This window comes from Hemiscyllium ocellatum, chromosome 2 (assembly GCF_020745735.1).
Source record: "Hemiscyllium ocellatum isolate sHemOce1 chromosome 2, sHemOce1.pat.X.cur, whole genome shotgun sequence".
In the NCBI taxonomy this organism is placed as follows: Eukaryota; Metazoa; Chordata; class Chondrichthyes; order Orectolobiformes; family Hemiscylliidae; genus Hemiscyllium; species Hemiscyllium ocellatum.
In genome coordinates, this window is record NC_083402.1 from 109,907,182 (window position 1) to 109,924,498 (window position 17,317).

Below are 17,317 nucleotides of genomic sequence, written 5' to 3' on the forward strand. Positions count from 1 at the left end.
GCATTTCCCCAAGTTATATTCTACAGGGAAATATTCATGCCCACACACCCAGCTGTCTAAATGCTGCTTTGTGCATGGCCCCCACTGCTTACTTTTCCTTCTAATCATGTATCATTTCAAACTTCCACATGTTACACTGAGCTTTCTCATACAACCATCAACTTGGTTGAAATCCAAACCATGATCCTTGCAATACTCCACCAGTTACAGTCTGAGAATGTTAAAATGACCCATTTATTCTTACTGAAATATGTATTGCTGGAAAAGCGCAGCAGGCCACACAGCATCAAAGGAGCAGGAGAATCGATGTTTTGGGCATAAGCCCTTCTTTGGGCTTATGCCCAAAACGTCGATTCTCCTGCTCCTTTGATGCTGCCTGACCTGCTGCGCTTTTCCAGCAACATATTTTTCAGCTCTGATCTCCAGCATCTGCAGTCCTCACTTTCTCCATCTATTCTTACTCCCTGCTTTCAGGGCATTAAGTAATCTGCAATCAATGAGGCATAACATAACTTCTCCTGTTACACCTTTTAAACATCATTTAAAAATCCAGGTACACCACATTCCTTATTCTCCCAACTCAATATTAAACAACTACACAGGTTTGCCAAATAAGACACTCAGATGAAATAACTCTGCTTTTCTCTCTAGTCCTGCTGCATTTCTCCAGCATTCTGATTTTGCCAAATATGATTATCCTATCTTAATTTTGAGTTAACTCTGCTAATGATATTTTGAATTTTTAAAACATCCTCTGGCCATGTCTCTAATAATTAATTTGAACACTTTCTCTCTTACTGATGCCAGATTTATTGGCCTTTAAAGTTTTCTGCTTTCCCCCACGCTTTCCTTTCTCACATACAGGGTTAATGCTGCTGTCTTCCAATCCATAAAGACTGTTTAGAAAATAGGACAAAGTTAAAAATCACAACACCAGGTTATAGTCCAACAGGTTTATTTGGAAGCACTGGCTTTTGGAGCACTGCTCCTTCATCAGGTGGTTGTGGAGCATAAGACCATAAGGCACAGAACTTATACAAAAGACTATATAGTGTCATGCAACTGAATTGATATATTGAACAAACCTGGATTGTTGCGAAGTCTTTCATCTTTCAGAATGGTTTGCAGGTTTCGGTTCCTTGATATGTAAATCCCAAAACTTCTTTTAAGTCACCTTCTCGAGGTAACTTAAAGGTTTTATAACAAAAGGTGACATCTCAGCTCAGACAATGAAAATCTCAGACTCAGAACAAGGAAACTCAAAAAGTTCAAAACCTATACATCCATTAGGACTGAAGTCTTCTCCTTTAAAACTCCAGGTTTTCAGCCATTAATTCTGGGCAAAAGTGAGGACTGTGATGCTAAAGATCAGAGTCAAGATTAGAGTGGTGCTGGAAAAGCACAACAGGTCAGGCAGCATCAGAGGAGCAGGAAAATCAATGTTTCGGGCAAAAGCCCTTCATCAGGAATAAACCATTAATTCTGTCAACGTGCTGGCCTTCCATCCAGTTTCCAATATTCTTTCTTTCCTCACATTTAAAAAATTAATCTCCTCACTTGCGACTCTTAGAAAAGAACTCAAACCCTACACACCTGGAAATTTTAAATTTCCTCTTCAGCAAAGATAGATATAAAGTACAGTCAACTCTTTATTAACTAGCATGTGGGGAGAATGCAGAAGCTGGTTAATCAAAAATGCCAATTAATAGATCAATTCATTTACTGATTGAATACAGCTTAATACATGTGGCACAAACTTTCAAAGAATAAGTTAACGTGTGGGCAGTCAAGTATGCAAAAAGTGTTCTTTTTACTTTAATAGTACATTAAATAAATGAAAGCTCAAGAGAATTTAGTTTACAGATATTCAAGAAGGAATGCATGTGCATGATATACACATCTAAGTCGATTTTTCTGTTTAATACCTGATTCATGCACAATAATCAAAGTGAAATTCAACAGACATTGTCAACTTAAGTCAGTTTTCTCTGCTTTGTGAATTTGATCAAGGGATAGATCATATTCAGAAATTAATTTTTGTAAAGAAAAATTATATTAGCTCCATGGTCAGCTTTATGGATGCCTCTGACTTTGAAGGGACATGAAGTTTAAAACACACAAGCTATTCATCAGAAAAGGCACACAGTTCATTCAATTTCAATAATACATTACTTTTTTTGCTTAATGAGCAAGCATTGGGCTGGACATGGGGCCCCCAGTGAGCATTTAAAAACAAAACATTTATATAAAAGCCCTATTTAGCTGCTCTAGCTTAGTACAGTAGTGTTTTTAAAGCTTTATTTACTCAGAGTCAACAAAAAAATCTTCAGCAATTTTACTTTTTGACCTCTAATAGCATTGGCTCATCGAATCCTTCCAATTTTCATCTTTTTAAATACATCTAGAGATGTAAATTTCCTATTTAGTGTCAACACAAGTTTTTTGTGCTTCTCACTCTGGAGTTCACTGGATGCCGTTATGATTTTGTGCCACTGTGACAAGATGGGGATTTACAATTTATGCATTAAAACTTTTTTTAATGCTTGTAGCCACAATTAGAAGTATTTGTGCTGTACTGAGATTAGCTGCAAAGGCTTCAGGTTCTGGAAAATTTTTGAAGAGCTTCTAGTTGTTGAAGTATATTTTGCACAGGAAAAGTATAAATTGAACTTAGTTGAGAATTTCAGTTAGTTATGTATCAGGTAAAACAAGGTTTGATGTGTCCTGTCTCCGTTTCTCATGATAGAACAGCTAAGAGAATGACAATAAATATAAGGCTCTATTTACCATCTCTCCACGTCCAAAACTCCCACAAAGCTGTTTCTGAATTAATCATTGATGAAAATTCAATCCTCCATAGTCCACTTAACTCATAAATGTTAATAGTTCTTAGTCGGGCCCACTCAGAATGCCTTTAAAAAAGGCAGTCAGATTCCCACATCCCTATTCTGTTTTTGTCAACTTTCACTAACATGAGATAACATGCAGCTTATGAACACATTTGCAGCACTCATATCATTGCCAGCAGCTAAGCAGTAGAAAGTCCCCCACCACATCTCATTTTGGTGGAGGCAGGTCTTTCAATTTGTAGATGTAGTTTACAGCCACTTTGACAAAATCGTAAACCACAGGGAAAACCCAGGTCTGAGCCCTGAAAAAAGGATCATGCATTGAGTCTATTCAAATATATTAGCTGTCTTACAATCTCAGAGATATTAACCAACCACAGACATTTGACATACCAATATCAGAGTTTTTATTCATTTCAGATATTATTTTATTTAAATAGACACACAGGCAGGGAAAAACACTTCAAAAGAAATAAAAATATATTACAAAGTAATACAGATATTAAATAAGCAAAATTTATACTCCTCTCTGCATTTCATAAATTTTGCTTGCTGAGGGGCAGCACAATGGCTAGCACTGCTGCCTCACAGCGTCAGGGACCAGTGTTCGATTCCCACCTCGGGCAACTGTCTGTGTAGGGTTTGCATGTTCTCCCAGTGTCTGCGTGGGTTTCCTCCGAGTGCTCCGGTTTCCTCCCACAATCCAAAGATGTGCAGATCAGGTGAATTAGCCAAGCTAAATTGCCTATAGTGTTAAGTGCATTAGTCAGGGGTAACTGTAGGGCAATGGGTCTGGGTGGGTTACTCTTCGGAGGGTCAGTGTGGACTTGTTGGGCTGAAGGGTCTGTTTCCATACTGTAGGGAATCTAATCTAATCTAGCTAGGTGTATCAGTCATTCTTAGAGACTAGGCAAGAATTTACAATGAGTCCATCTTTTAGGCTGGTTTTATTGATAAGTTGCCATTATGAATGCCTCACCTCTCACGATGAAAGATTAATGCACTTAGACCTCAGCAAGCAGAATTCAGATTGAATATATCTGTTGATTAATTTGTCTCAGCTTGTAAAATCTGTTGGTTTTTTTTTTTAAAAGAGTTGCTTTCCAATGCCCGTGTATGGATTTACACAAAATTAAGAGGTCTAAAATGAATTAAAACTTTAGTTAAACGCTGAATAGCTGTTGTTAATTGACACTTTTAAACAGTATGTATGCAAAAGAGCTTTCTTTTGCCGAAGGATCTTTCTAAAGATTATTGTGTCAGCTACAGTATTATTTCCAAGACATTCCAGAGAATTTCTAGGCTGCTGTCCTCACCATCCTCCCATCTTGATTACCAGCTCGAACTTGTTGCTAAAAGCTCAGCTCCATCTTACCCCCAATACGCCAAAATGAAAATACAATGAGAGAGGATGGGGTCTCCTTAACTGATACAGATGTATAGAATTTGAAACACTTTCAGTTCCAGATGCTCACCTCCTTAAATGAAAATCTGATTCAAGGACTTCAGTTCACAATGGACATCGTTTCAAACTGCACTGGGCAAATATCTGACAGTAGCAATGAAAATACAGACGACTTGAACAGTGATTTTTCCTAAAAATCATAATTCCAACGGATATCAAATTTTGGAATTTTCCACAGCTCTCGACTATTCAGGGACAGAGTACACAAGTCCTTTGGTCCTAAAGGAAACCACCCTCTCAATATATAAAAAAAAACTGTGACCATGTTAAAATACCACACAAGTACATGCGTAAGTGCACTCACCACAGGCTTTGGCAGCTGCAATGCAAATCTCTTCTGCAACATATTTATCTGGTGGAAATGTTAAGGAGTTGTTATCCGGTTTGCCAGGGATGGGATAAAGTTTTACTTGAAGTCCCGCTCCAGTCCGTTTGGGTGCTCGTGAGCTTTGATGAAGATCTCCATTTTGAAGAGGCGTTGATCCAGTTTCCACATCAGTCACTGTAATGCACGCCATCATTTTGTAATAGTAGGAAAAGTCTCTTTCTTCCCCTTACAACTGCAAATCGAGAAAAGAAATAAAAACAAATTAAAATATGATAAAAAAAAGGCATGGTGGATTTTAAAATGTACTGTGGCAGATGTTTGACCTTGCGGTCAAAGTGTGAAAATGGTATTGCCAATTGACCACGTTCAATGAAGGCTGCTTCTATATCAGGTGGCAAACTCAAAACAGTACCACAGCCAGACAACAAGCTGCAAATCCACACTCTTATTTCTCACACTTCACATGTAAGACTGACATTTTGTCCAAAAAGTATACTTTATTTATTAAATCTGTAAAATTTTCAATATCATATTACAGAGAGCACAATAGAATTTAACTTTTCCCCATGCAGTTTGTTCCACTTTGGAGCAACTTCAGTACAATTTCAACAATCTTGAAATTCATAATCCATAATCCATATTCCACATTGGTTGGGCATGTCGATTGAGGGGTCTGCACTATTTCCACACCCACTGAGTAGAAAGCCTGAAAGTTCTTTCCCAATTGCATCTCTGCAGTTGCTGTACCGAGTTCTACCACATGCCTCAGCATCAGGTCCTAGAACTTTGCAAAGTGCCAGTTTCTAGCACGCCATCAAAGGACAACTCTTTGCGCTGGAAGACCGCCATGTTTCTGACAGGCCAAAGAGATTCCTTCATCAAAGTGACAATTCTCTAGCTGATTTTCAAAGATCTTTCCCACAAGGGGCCACAGCATATGCTTTCTTCCCTTCAGTCAGGTGTAGGCTACAATATTTTCAAACAATCTTTTCACAGTCACTACGAGAGTTGCCTTGTGATCAGTTGACTTGCAGAAATTGGATTGGTTCAGTCAATTTCTCCTCCTCACTTTTGTCAAGTTGGAAATGCTCAGCCAGTCATGTAAATGATATTTCAGACCTGATATGTGAATCCAGATTCTCAAGGTGGGGTTGGGGTGAGGGGTGTGTGTGTGTGTGTGTGTGTGTGTGTGTGTGTGTGTGTGGAGGGGGTATCAAACATTGTGCTACTGAATGGAATTCATCAGCTGATACTTAATATTCACACAATATAGAACTGGTGTTCATAATCACGGAGATCAAGAGGACGAAAGATTAAAATCGGGGTATGCAGGTATGTAGAGGTGAAGCTAAAATCAAATCAACCATGATCTAATTGAATGTTGGAGCAAGTTTGAAGGGCTGAGTGGCCTACTCTTGTTCCTTGATTGTAACTGTCACAAACATTGGGACATGACATCATGGAAAAGTAAAGCATCTCTTAATACAGTCTACTTTATCAAAGGTAATAGATAATTTCATGGATACTCTTGCCATTTTAACAGAGCATATTTTCTTTTTAGGAAGGATGTTTCAAAAGATGTGCTGGATACACTGAGTCAGGATGACACAGAAATATTTTGACAACACAGATAGATTCAGGAATTTCTGACCCCATTTCTAGACTTTCCACTTTAACATTACAGAAAGTCATTAATGTAAGACTTTTGGTCTTCCTCATTTCCTTCACCATTCGACAGATTATCAAATTTGGAAGGAGAAACAGATTTGTCGAGAACTTCTGAAAAAGTCAGAGTTTGGAAAGTTCAGTTGCACAAAGACACCTAGGTGTCCTTATCGATAAGTCATTGAAAGGTAACGTGAAGGAGCACCAAGCTATTAGGAAGGCCACTGGAATGTTTAATCTAACTCTCTTGCAATGAAAGTAGTGAAGTCTTGTGTTAATTGTATAGGAACTTGATTAGACCGCTCATAGAGTATTGTATGCATTTTGATCTCCTTATCTCAGGAAAAATACTATTGCTATCGAGCAAGCACATCAAAACGTTCACCAAACTTGTTCTTAGAATGGTGGGACTGTCCAATTAACAAAGTGAGCAAACTGGGTCTGTTTCTCTAATACTTCAAAGGAATGAGAGGTAATTGCATTGAAACTTGCAAATACTTAAAACAGATAGAGCAGAGCAGGTAAGATGCCCTCCTTTATAGGACTCCCTCTTTGAGGAGCCTAGAACCAAGGCATACAATTTAAAAAGTAAAGCAGATACCACTTAGGTCTAAGATAAGAAGAATTTTTATCTCTGAGAAGTTTGTCACATTTTGGAAGTGTCTACCACAGAGGGCTGTGGAGGCTCAGCCTTTATGTATGTTTAAGGATGAGACTGATGGATTTCTGATTACTGATAGTGTACAAGGTTATCAGAATGTGTAAAAGGCGTTGAAGTGTTCGATCTTCCAAGATGCTGTTGAATGACAAGGCAGGCTCAATTGGCTGGATGCCCAAGCTCCTTCCCACGGAGAATGTAGGATGGATGAAAGATCATCTTTGTAAAAAGTCTTCATTAAGGACTTTCCATAATGTTAAAAAGTGCCTTTTTACTGCAGGCCAATAGAAGTGTCAATAAAAGAAACTACAAGCACTTGAAATCTTCTAATCTTGTGTAGATAGATATAAATACATAAATGAGGATTGGCCGAGAGTCCAGAAATCTATTACTCAAATAAAACACGAGCACTGTCTAATTGACAGCTCTAGCTCTGATTTCTACTGTTGATTGTGCAATAGGATAATGGGGAGCAAGGGGTATGGGATGCAGCCTGGAACTGGGTGCATAAGCTGGTATAGAGAGTGTGAGTCACAGAGCTGGACAGCATCAACACAGACCTTTCAGCCCAACTCGCTCATGCCGACCAGGTTTCCTAAACAGAACTTGTCCCCTTTGTCTGTGTTTGGCACATATCGCTCCAAATTTTTCCTATTTATGTACCAGTCCAAATGTCTTTTAAAAGTTGTAAAGTACCTTCCTCTACAATTTCCTCTGGCAGCTCGTTCCATATACGCACTGCCTCAAAACAATTGCCCCTTTGATCCCTTTTAAAATCATTCTCTTCTCACCTTAAAAACCTTTAGTTTTGGACTCCCTTACTCTGGGAAAAGGCATTGGCTATTCACCTTATGTTTTTTAAATCTCTAACAAGCCTCCTTTGCTCCAGGGAAAACATCCCAGCCTCTCCAGCCTCTCCATATAATTCAAATTTTCCAGTCTTGACAACATCCTTTTTGTACCCTTTCCAGTTTAACAACATCTTTCCTCCAGCAGGGCAACCAGAATGATACGTAGTACTCCAAATATGGCCACACCAATTTGCATACAGCTGTTACATGTCCCAACTCCTGTACTTAATGCTCTGACTGACAAAGGTGTGTGCCACCCTGTCTACCTGTGACATCACTTTCAAGGAACTATGCACCTGTACCTCTAGGTCTCCATTTGACAACAGTCTTCAGTGCAAAGCAGTTTACAATGTGTGAAGTATTTTGAAGATCAGTTACTCTTGTAATGCATTAATTGACTTCAAATCATCTGAAAATTTTTGAATTTTTGCAGAAAAAAGCAGTATTCATTTCAAATGTGTCCCCTCCCAACTCCCTTCACCCATCACTACGTAGTCTCCTCATTTCCTCTTTACAACTTAACTTTCCGATCTATCTTTATCACTGGCAACTTGAGCAACCCAGACTTTCAGTCCCTTCATCCAAACCATTTAGACAAATACTAAAATTTTAAGGCCCTAGCACTGACTCCTGTGGCAGACCATTTGTTACATCATGCCCATCAGGAAATAATCCATCAATGCATACACCTGGCTTCTTGCTAACTAGCTGGTCTCCTATCCATGCCAAGGGTGGAATTCTTTGGGCTTTTAGAAGTGGGGGCGGGAGGGAGGCAGGGAAACCTATGTGGGTAGGAGGCAAAATCAACCAAATAGGTCTCCTGCTCGTGGGTTAAACTTAGCAGAGGTGTTCAAGTAAAGACTGTTTTGAATTCATTAGCATGTTGTAAATTTTCATTAACAATCCAGCCACTGGAATTACCTTCACAGGCATAATCTTGTTTCAGGCTAAAACAGGAAACATATTCACTAACCCAGGTAAATGCATAGAAGACATGAACTTTGTTAAGCAGATTTCTTCCTTGACCCTCTGGTGAATACAAACACCTTCCATTACTTGAATCCTTCACACCAAAGTCATTTCTTTGCTCAAAGTTTTACAGTATTGAGATGAATGTCAATCAGCTCATGGGAAGTCTCCATCATGTACAGGATTACTTGCTGTTAAGATTGCTTAATGTAAGGGTGAAGCCTGACTGAGTCAAAAAGGTCTGCTCAAGGAGGTAGCCACACTGGGCGATATCAACAAGCCTGACCAAGACAGGCAAGTGGGGCTGAACTCAGAAGGAGTCTCAATTCAAAAGGGACTTGCTCCTATGCAGGTCTTTAATAAAAAGCTTTTGGATTTGTATATTCTCCTAGTTATGGTGAAAGGTCACTGCTCAACATTGTAGCTCTTTTTATGTTTTAAGTATGAACCTTGGCAGATGGGTTAGAGCTAGTAGGAGAAAATAAGGACTGCAGCTGCTGGAGATCATAGTCAAGAGTGTGGAAAAGTCTGTGTAAATTGAAGTCACTCATTACTAACATATTACCCACATTCCATGCATCACAAATTTCTTATTACATATTGCACCAAACATTACCATGACAGGTTGGTGGTCTGTAAACAACTCTCACCAATGTTTGCTGCCTGATTGCTGAACAGTATGTCCCAGATTGATCTGGGAATGCTTTTCTAACCACCCTCACTCTTCAATTCCTTTTGTTCTCCCTTGAAATGTTCATTTATTGTGCTTCTATGTTGATCTCTTTTAGTCACGGGTCCAACCTGCTCCTTTATTTATTTTTCCTCAGCTAAACCGATCCACTATGTTATATTCAACTATTACTTTTTCAGTCTTTGCATCATCTCTCCAGCACTGGCTTTGCAGCACACATAGTTTCATTTCTTGCCCTCGAGCAACTATACGTTATTGTGCAAGGTAGCCTGACTGATAATCTGGATATGGACTTGTATATCATTTGGGCAGACTGCCCTACATGCCAGTCATATAAGACATGGGGCCAATGGAACTTAGATTGCATTTAATCACTTGTCAGGTTATCAAATTTGGCTGGACCTCAAACAGTATTCTGCATAAACACCAAAGAAATGGCTCAATATCCTGTATATCAAAACCAGTTCTCTTACAGTCTCATTGCAAGACTCACTGTGAATTAAACAATGAGACTATTAAAGTAAATGCAATAGATAGCAACTTATCTGCCAAAACTTATCTGTGGTCTAAATTTCCTAAATGATTGTAGATTTTAAAAACAATACACTTTGCCATAATATGGACTCAATTACTGTTCAACAAAAGATGTTGGTAGAGATGGGGAACAACCTTCAAGGTTAAGCAACAGTATAACAAAAAAAATATTTCAAGTGATTGTTTCATGACAGATAATTCAGTTGCTTTTGTATTCAAAAAAATACACAAATACAACCGAAATGTAAAGTCATGACTCAACACAAGTCCATTCAATTAGATACAGAAATTTCATGAGAACATCTATTAAACTATAGCCTATTCTTCATGAATATTAGAAAATCCTATAAAGGAGGAAACAGTGACCAAATTTGTTTAGTACTGTAATTGAAGGTTGAACTTCATCAGAAAATCGGCTAAGAGTTAGGTTTGCCAAGTTTCAGAGTTTCTTCCCTGAACTTTAGTGAGATTTCTCAAAATATGTTCTGAAACTTGTTCCATTAGGTAAGTAACATACCACAATAGCGTCCCGTGCATCGTAGCTTCCCTCTCGCCACAGACGGAAGTACTTACTACTGCCAGGAACTCCCAGGATCCCTGGTGTTGGCACCATAGTTAAAGCCCAACTGTGCACCAGGTCAAGAACTGTTAGTCAGGAGTTGCCCTTCACAGTGCACAGTGGGAGGAGAAACAAAAACAAATGCATTTTGTCACAAGGCTAGCACTTCATTGCAAGTGCACATTCATAAATCTATCACTGCTCAAGAACCAGGTAAAACAGCTTAACATTTGACGCATTCACTTTTATTCAGCAATATCAGAAACTAACATTAAACTAAATGAGGCTACATTTGCCTTCAAGGGCAGAGGAGGATTGGTTGCCTCGAGAGGCAAAAAACTAACGGTCAATTATGATCACTGCACCCAGCTCTCATCTACTAGAAACAGGGATCATAGAAGGCTCTCAATGGCTTGCTGTCCTTGCCATACCCTGCTCTATCATGTCGAGGGGGATATTCCTCCTGCTCAAGTCCTCATCATCTCCTCAGAAAATTGCTGCCACTCACCCAACTCTTCAGAGTCCATCACATCCTCTTAATGTCCACTCCATTTGGACAGAGGACAGCATGCTACAATTATGTGGCACACTCTGTCTGGAAGGTGCTCCAAAGACCACCTCCCGACTGCCCCATCTAAATCTGATCTTCAGCCTATCATCTGCTTCATTATTGCCCTTGAAGAATAGGCCATGAGGCATGAGACCACACAAATAGAACCTTTACCAATGATTAGCCACAGCGTATCAAATCACCATTCAACATTTGATTGCTGAATTCAGTGTTTTGTTCTTAAGATGAAAAATACTTTTACGACCAATCTCAACGCAGTTTTTCAACTTTATTGCCAATATGGTTACATTGCTCAAGGGCTAGGAAACCACCACCCTTGGATATGGGGACCCCTCGTGAGGAGGTCAAAGAGAGAAAGAAAGAGAGAGAGAAAGAGAGAAAGAGAGAAAAGAAAGAAAGAAAAGAAAGAGCACTTCTTGAAAAAATCCCAAATCACATTTCCCATCTACAGTCAGTCTACAGTTGATGAAAGGTTGCACCCTCCTTGACATCTTTATCTTGCTGTCAAACCTTCAACATTCACCATCCACTTTGATTTAAAGACAGCTACACCTTGGTAAAGCAGGGCTTGCCACCATGGCCAATTCAACATAACTTAGAGTCATAAAGATGTACAGCATGGAAGCAGACCCTTCGGTCCAAATCGTCCATGCGACCAAATGACACAACCTAATCTAGTCCCACCTGCCAGCACCCATCCCATATCCCTCCAAACCCTTCTTATTCTTATACCCATCCTGATGCATTTTAAATGTTGCAATTGTACTAGCCTCCACCACTTCCTCTGGCAGCTCATTCCATACACGTACCACCCGCTGAGTGAAAAAGGTGCCCCTTAGGCCTCTTTTATATCTTTCCCCTATCACCCTAAACCTATGCCCTCTAGTTCTGGACTCCCCCACCCCAGGGAAAAGACCTTGTCTATTTATCCTATCCATGCCCCTCATGATTTTATAAACATCTAAGGTCACTCCTCAGCCTCCGACGCTGCAGGGAAAACAGCCCTAGCCTATTCAACCTCTTTCAATAGCTCAAATCCTCCAATCCTGGCAAAATCCTTGCAAATCTTTTCTGAACCCTTTCAACCTTCACAACATCTTTCCAATAGGAAGGAAACCAGAATTGCATGCAATATTCCAACAGTGGCCTGACCAATGTCCTGTACAGCCGCAACATGACCTCCCAACTCCTGTAATCAATACTCTGACCAATAAAGGACAGCACACCAAACGCCTTCTTCACTATCCTATTTACCTGCGACTCCACTTTGAAGGAGCTATGAACCTGCACTTTAGGGTCTCGTTATTCAGCAACACTCCCTAGGACTTACTATTAAGTGTATAAGTCCAGTTAAGACTTGCTTTCTCAAAATGCAGCACCTCACATTTATCTAAATTAGCTCCATTTGCCACTTGTCAGCCATTAGCCCATCTGATCAAGATCTCGTTGTAATGAGGTTCTTCCTAGCTGATTGGATCAAAGCCAATCTTCTTTAAGTGGGCCTTCAGGGTTCCTTTGAAATGCTTCCCATGCTTACACTGCAATCTTTCTCAGCATTGCGAGCTGCAAGTAGACAGCATGCGACGGACGGCAAATCTTGTTTATTCCAATTTTATAGCCTTTCCAGTGCAGTTACTGTATGAACATCACCACCTCTGTGAACATGGTCCCTGTTTCCTGACATGTGTCTGTGTTTGCACAGTAATCCATCCAGGCGCTGCATGGAGCCTTTGTTGGCAATGGTGACAGTGTCTCTCCAACTTTCTCAAGTGTTGCTGGTAGGTCACCCAGATTTTGTACCTAGTAAGTGGCATCAAAAGGATGACTGCCTTAGACTACAACCTTTCTGTCTGTCTATCTCCAAGTGCTTATTAACCAAGACTCGCCTGAACAGTTTATCAAAGAAGGCATTGTGGATATCCAGATTGGCCAGCTGTTTTGGGGTTGAACTGAGCTACAGAAAGGAACATGAATATTATTCAATTAAGCAACATCCCAAGTGGGATCAACACTTATGCAGGTTTAGTCTGCCAATCAGGAAACATTCAGCACATTCGGGGCAGTGTTACAACACTGACAGGAATCTTACTTTGGAAGGATAATGTTTGATAAATTTGCTGCAGATAATGAACATTAGACATCATGTCAATCTTTCATATTATGACAAAGTAATTACGGCACAGAAACAGGCTATTCAGGCCACAAGGTTCATATTGACTCAGATTGCCAAGAGATGCTTCCTCTATTTTTTTGTCTTGGACCCTATCCACATATTCTTCTATCCTTTTATCCTATATACACACACAATATAGAGTTGTGTCTTGAACACAGCTTTCTAATTGTCTCTCTGCTCCTTCTGAGTGTGTCCTCCACCCTTTGGGCAAACTGGATTTTCCCCAAGTTCCCTATAGATTTATTAGAGTTCTCTCATTGTTATAGATCATCCCTACTTCTGGTTTCTCTCCAAGTATAAATCTTTCTATCAAAGAGTCTCCTTTAGGTCACCTCTTAATCATGTGTTTTCTTGAGAAAGATTCCACAACCCGTTCAATCTTTCTGAAAGGGTATAAAACATTCAGTTCTGATATTCCAGTAAACCTTCTTTATACCTTCCCAGCATCTCTGTATCCTTTTAGCAACATGGAGGCCTTTATAAATATAGTACTCAATGACATTCAATACAACTTTAATGCAACCTCTTTGCTTTTCAACAATATCCATTAAGAAAAGGACCCTGACAAGTTGTTTTACTTTATGGCCTTTATTAACCTGTGTCACAAGGTTGAGTAATCTGGATTGGGTTTCAAATCCAAAATGCAGAACCTGCACCATCCTCTCATAACGGTCCTACAGTTTGAATAGAGTTAATTGGCAATGTCATTCCAGGACAGCTTGTTACATTTTCTACGCCAGTCAATACAAGTTATATTAATGTAACAGGAAATAATAATGTCAGCAATATCCAATTTGAGGCACATACGGGACAACTTTACACTACATCAAACCATGTTGAACACAACTTCATATGCTTTAAAACTGGAGCAAAACGTGCTTCATCACAAGCACCAATGTTCGAACAGCAGGATATACACTCTCAAAAAACAATTCAATTTCTTTACTGGTCCTGAAAATAAGGCATTTAATCTATGATTCCTGACGAAGGGCTCATGCCCGAAACGTCGATTCTCTGCTCCCTGGAAGCTGCCTGACCTGCTGAGCTTTTCCAGCAATACACTTTCAGCATTTAATCTATGAACCAAGTTTATATTTCAAAATTCAAAATTAGTTTCTAAAAGTTTGCAGAAGACAGCTGTCATAACATTAATTCAGTTTTCTAAAAGTGGATTTAAATGAAGTCACAGAGACTTTCAGCACAGAAACAGACCTTCAGTCCAACATGTCCATGACGACCAGATATCCTAAATAAATCTAGTCCATTTGACAGCATTTGGCCCACATCTCTCTAAAGCTTTCCTATTCACATATGCATCCAGATGTCTTTTAAATACTGTACTTGTACCAGCCTCCACCATTTCCTCTGGCAGCTCAATATACACATCACCTGCCGCATGAAGAAATTGACCCTTCGATCCCCTTTAAAATCTTTCCCCTCTCACCTTAGACCTATGCTCTCTAATTTTGGATTTCCCCCACCCCAAGGAAAAGACCTCACCTATTTACCCAATCCATGCCCCTCATGATTTTATAAACCTCCGTGATCACCCTTCAACCTCCGATGCTCCATGGAAATGAGCTCCAGCCTATTCAGCCTCTTTCTATAGCTCAAAACGTACAACCTTGGCAACATCCTTGTAAACCTTTTATGAACTCTTTCAAGTTACAAAACATCCTTCCAATTCTAGGAGACCAAACTTGGACACAGTATTCCAACAGTGGCCAAACTAATGTCCTGTACAGCCACAACATAACCTCCCAACTTCTATAGTCAACGCACTGACCAATAAAGGAAAGCATACTAATTACCTTCTTTACTATTCTATTTACCTGAGACTCCACTTTCAAGGAACTACGAACCTGCGCTCCATGGTCTCTTTGTTCAGCAACACTCCCTAGGACCTTACCATTAAGTGTATAAGTCCTGCGAAGATTTGCTTTCCCAAAATGAAGCACCTCGCATTTATCTGAATTAAACTCCATCTGCCACTTCTCAGCCCATTGGCCCATCTGGTCCAGATCCTGTTGTAATCTGAGGTAACCCTCTTCACTGTCCACTACACCTCCAATTTTGGTGTCATCTGCAAACTTACTAACTGTACCTCTCATGCACACATCCAAGCCATTTGTGTAAATGACAAAAAGTAGTGGATCCAACACCGATCCTTGTGGCAGTCCACTGGTCACATGCCTCTAGTCTGAAAAGCAACTCTCCACTCCCAACCTCTGTCTTCTACTTTTGAACCAGTTCTGTACCCAAATGGATGGCCCTCCCTGTATTCCATGTGATCTAACCTTGCTAATCAGCCTACCATTGTGATAAGTGTTAAGACAATAGACAAAAAAAAAGGGAAAATGGAAGACAACATCAGGAAAAAGCAGTTAGAAGCTAACAGAGAATCACGAAGCTACTGTAACATAGCACCTTAGTGTCCATTGTTTATATTACCACACTGAAAGCTGTACATAATTATCATCAATCAAAAATAATTTCAAATAAATCACTTTGTGGGGGTGGGGGGTGGGGGCAAAAACACCTACAGTAAAACAATTTTGTACATTTCTGTTGATATTTATCAGTACAACCACACTCCTAGATCCCGTGTGGTATCATTGACTGTGAGCGAATGAAACACCTATAAAAGTGTGACAGGAAATAATCATGATATTTTCAGGAAATACATGTCACACATAATACTTCTGATATATACATATATTTCAATTAAAGTTTGCTTTCAGTACTTTTGTCTCTACAGTGCACTTGGAAGTTGAATGTTGTTATTGAGAGAAAAATCAGAAGATACAAAGAACAATCAAGCTTAAAGTTAAAAATCACACAACACCAGGTTATAGTCCAACAGGTTTGTTTGGAAGCACTGGCTTTTGGAGCGCTGCTCCTTCATCAGGTGGTTATAAGCTTAAGCACAAATCACATCACACAGTCTCTGAGAATTAAAGCACTTGATATCCTACATTGTGCTCGTCAAGAATGCTCTACTGTATCATGCTGCAGTTGCTGAACAAGATGGAATGTAATTTTTTTTTAAATCCAATGGCCGAGAAACCCCAATTTGAATAGTGCTGCAAGGAGAGGCATGTTATGGAAGATCTTCATCTTGCACTCACTAGGATAAATGCTGAATTTGAAAAGGATTGCAAAAATTTATATGTTAAAAAGAATTCAAGTGTTGCTCCTTTTTTCAAAAATTACCTGAAAGAACAGTGAGCAAATAGCTCCTCATTGGTTTCCCCATTGCAAAACCTTGGGCAAACTGAGTTGACATTTCGACTGTTCAGCACCATTTTGTTCTGTAGTATGAATTGTTGTGGATTGTTTGATATTGGCATCCTTGTCTTTCTCCTGACGAGTGCAAGATTAAAAAGCTTTGATACGGTGTCTCTCTTTTCAACAATATTCAAAATCTCAATTTGCATTTCATGGCATTTCAAACACAAATAATTAATTTGTAATAAATCATTTAAGGACGTGAAGGAATACATCTTCAAACTTTTATTTGATGAAGTTTCCTGGTCACACATGAAAGAGGAAGTAAGATGCAAAACTGTTATTACAATCATGCAATTTCCTCTTTCCTTTCCCCTCCACCCACACCTCCTTAGAAACTGATGAAACTGTCAGGTAGTATCATAGCTGCCCTGTAAATCTGCATGATATTAAATCAGATAAAGTATCAACAAATTGCAAAGCAAATCAAATCATAAGAATAAAGTAAAAAATTGCAGATGTTGAAGATCTTAAAGCAAAACAGAAATTGCTGGGAAAAAAAATCAGTATCATCTGTGGACACATAAAAGAGTTAATACTTTAAATCCAGTAACCCTTCTTTAGAACTGATCATAGCTAGGAAAAGGTGTTAATTATGTTGATGACAGGGAGTGATGGAGAGGAAAAGTAAATAGATGGGTGGTGAGAGATTCCAGAGAGATAGAAAAATGAAGTTAGGCAGCCAAAGGGATGGTTGATAGTAAGCTAGGGAATTA

General features: G+C 39.4%; 1 protein-coding gene across 7 annotated transcripts in view; it reads right to left on the reverse strand.

Annotated features, from left to right (window-relative positions):
- The window catches only part of LOC132824506 (tyrosine-protein kinase JAK2-like), a 249,526-nt gene that overhangs the window by 137,046 nt on the left and 95,163 nt on the right, over positions 1-17,317 (reverse strand). For all 7 annotated transcript variants that reach the window (XM_060839132.1, XM_060839103.1, XM_060839113.1 and 4 more), the window contains one exon: positions 4,619-4,874. In XM_060839132.1, coding sequence (XP_060695115.1) covers positions 4,619-4,835 — 217 coding nt within the window. In that variant the 5' untranslated portion in view covers positions 4,836-4,874. The remainder of the gene's footprint in view (positions 1-4,618; positions 4,875-17,317) is intronic.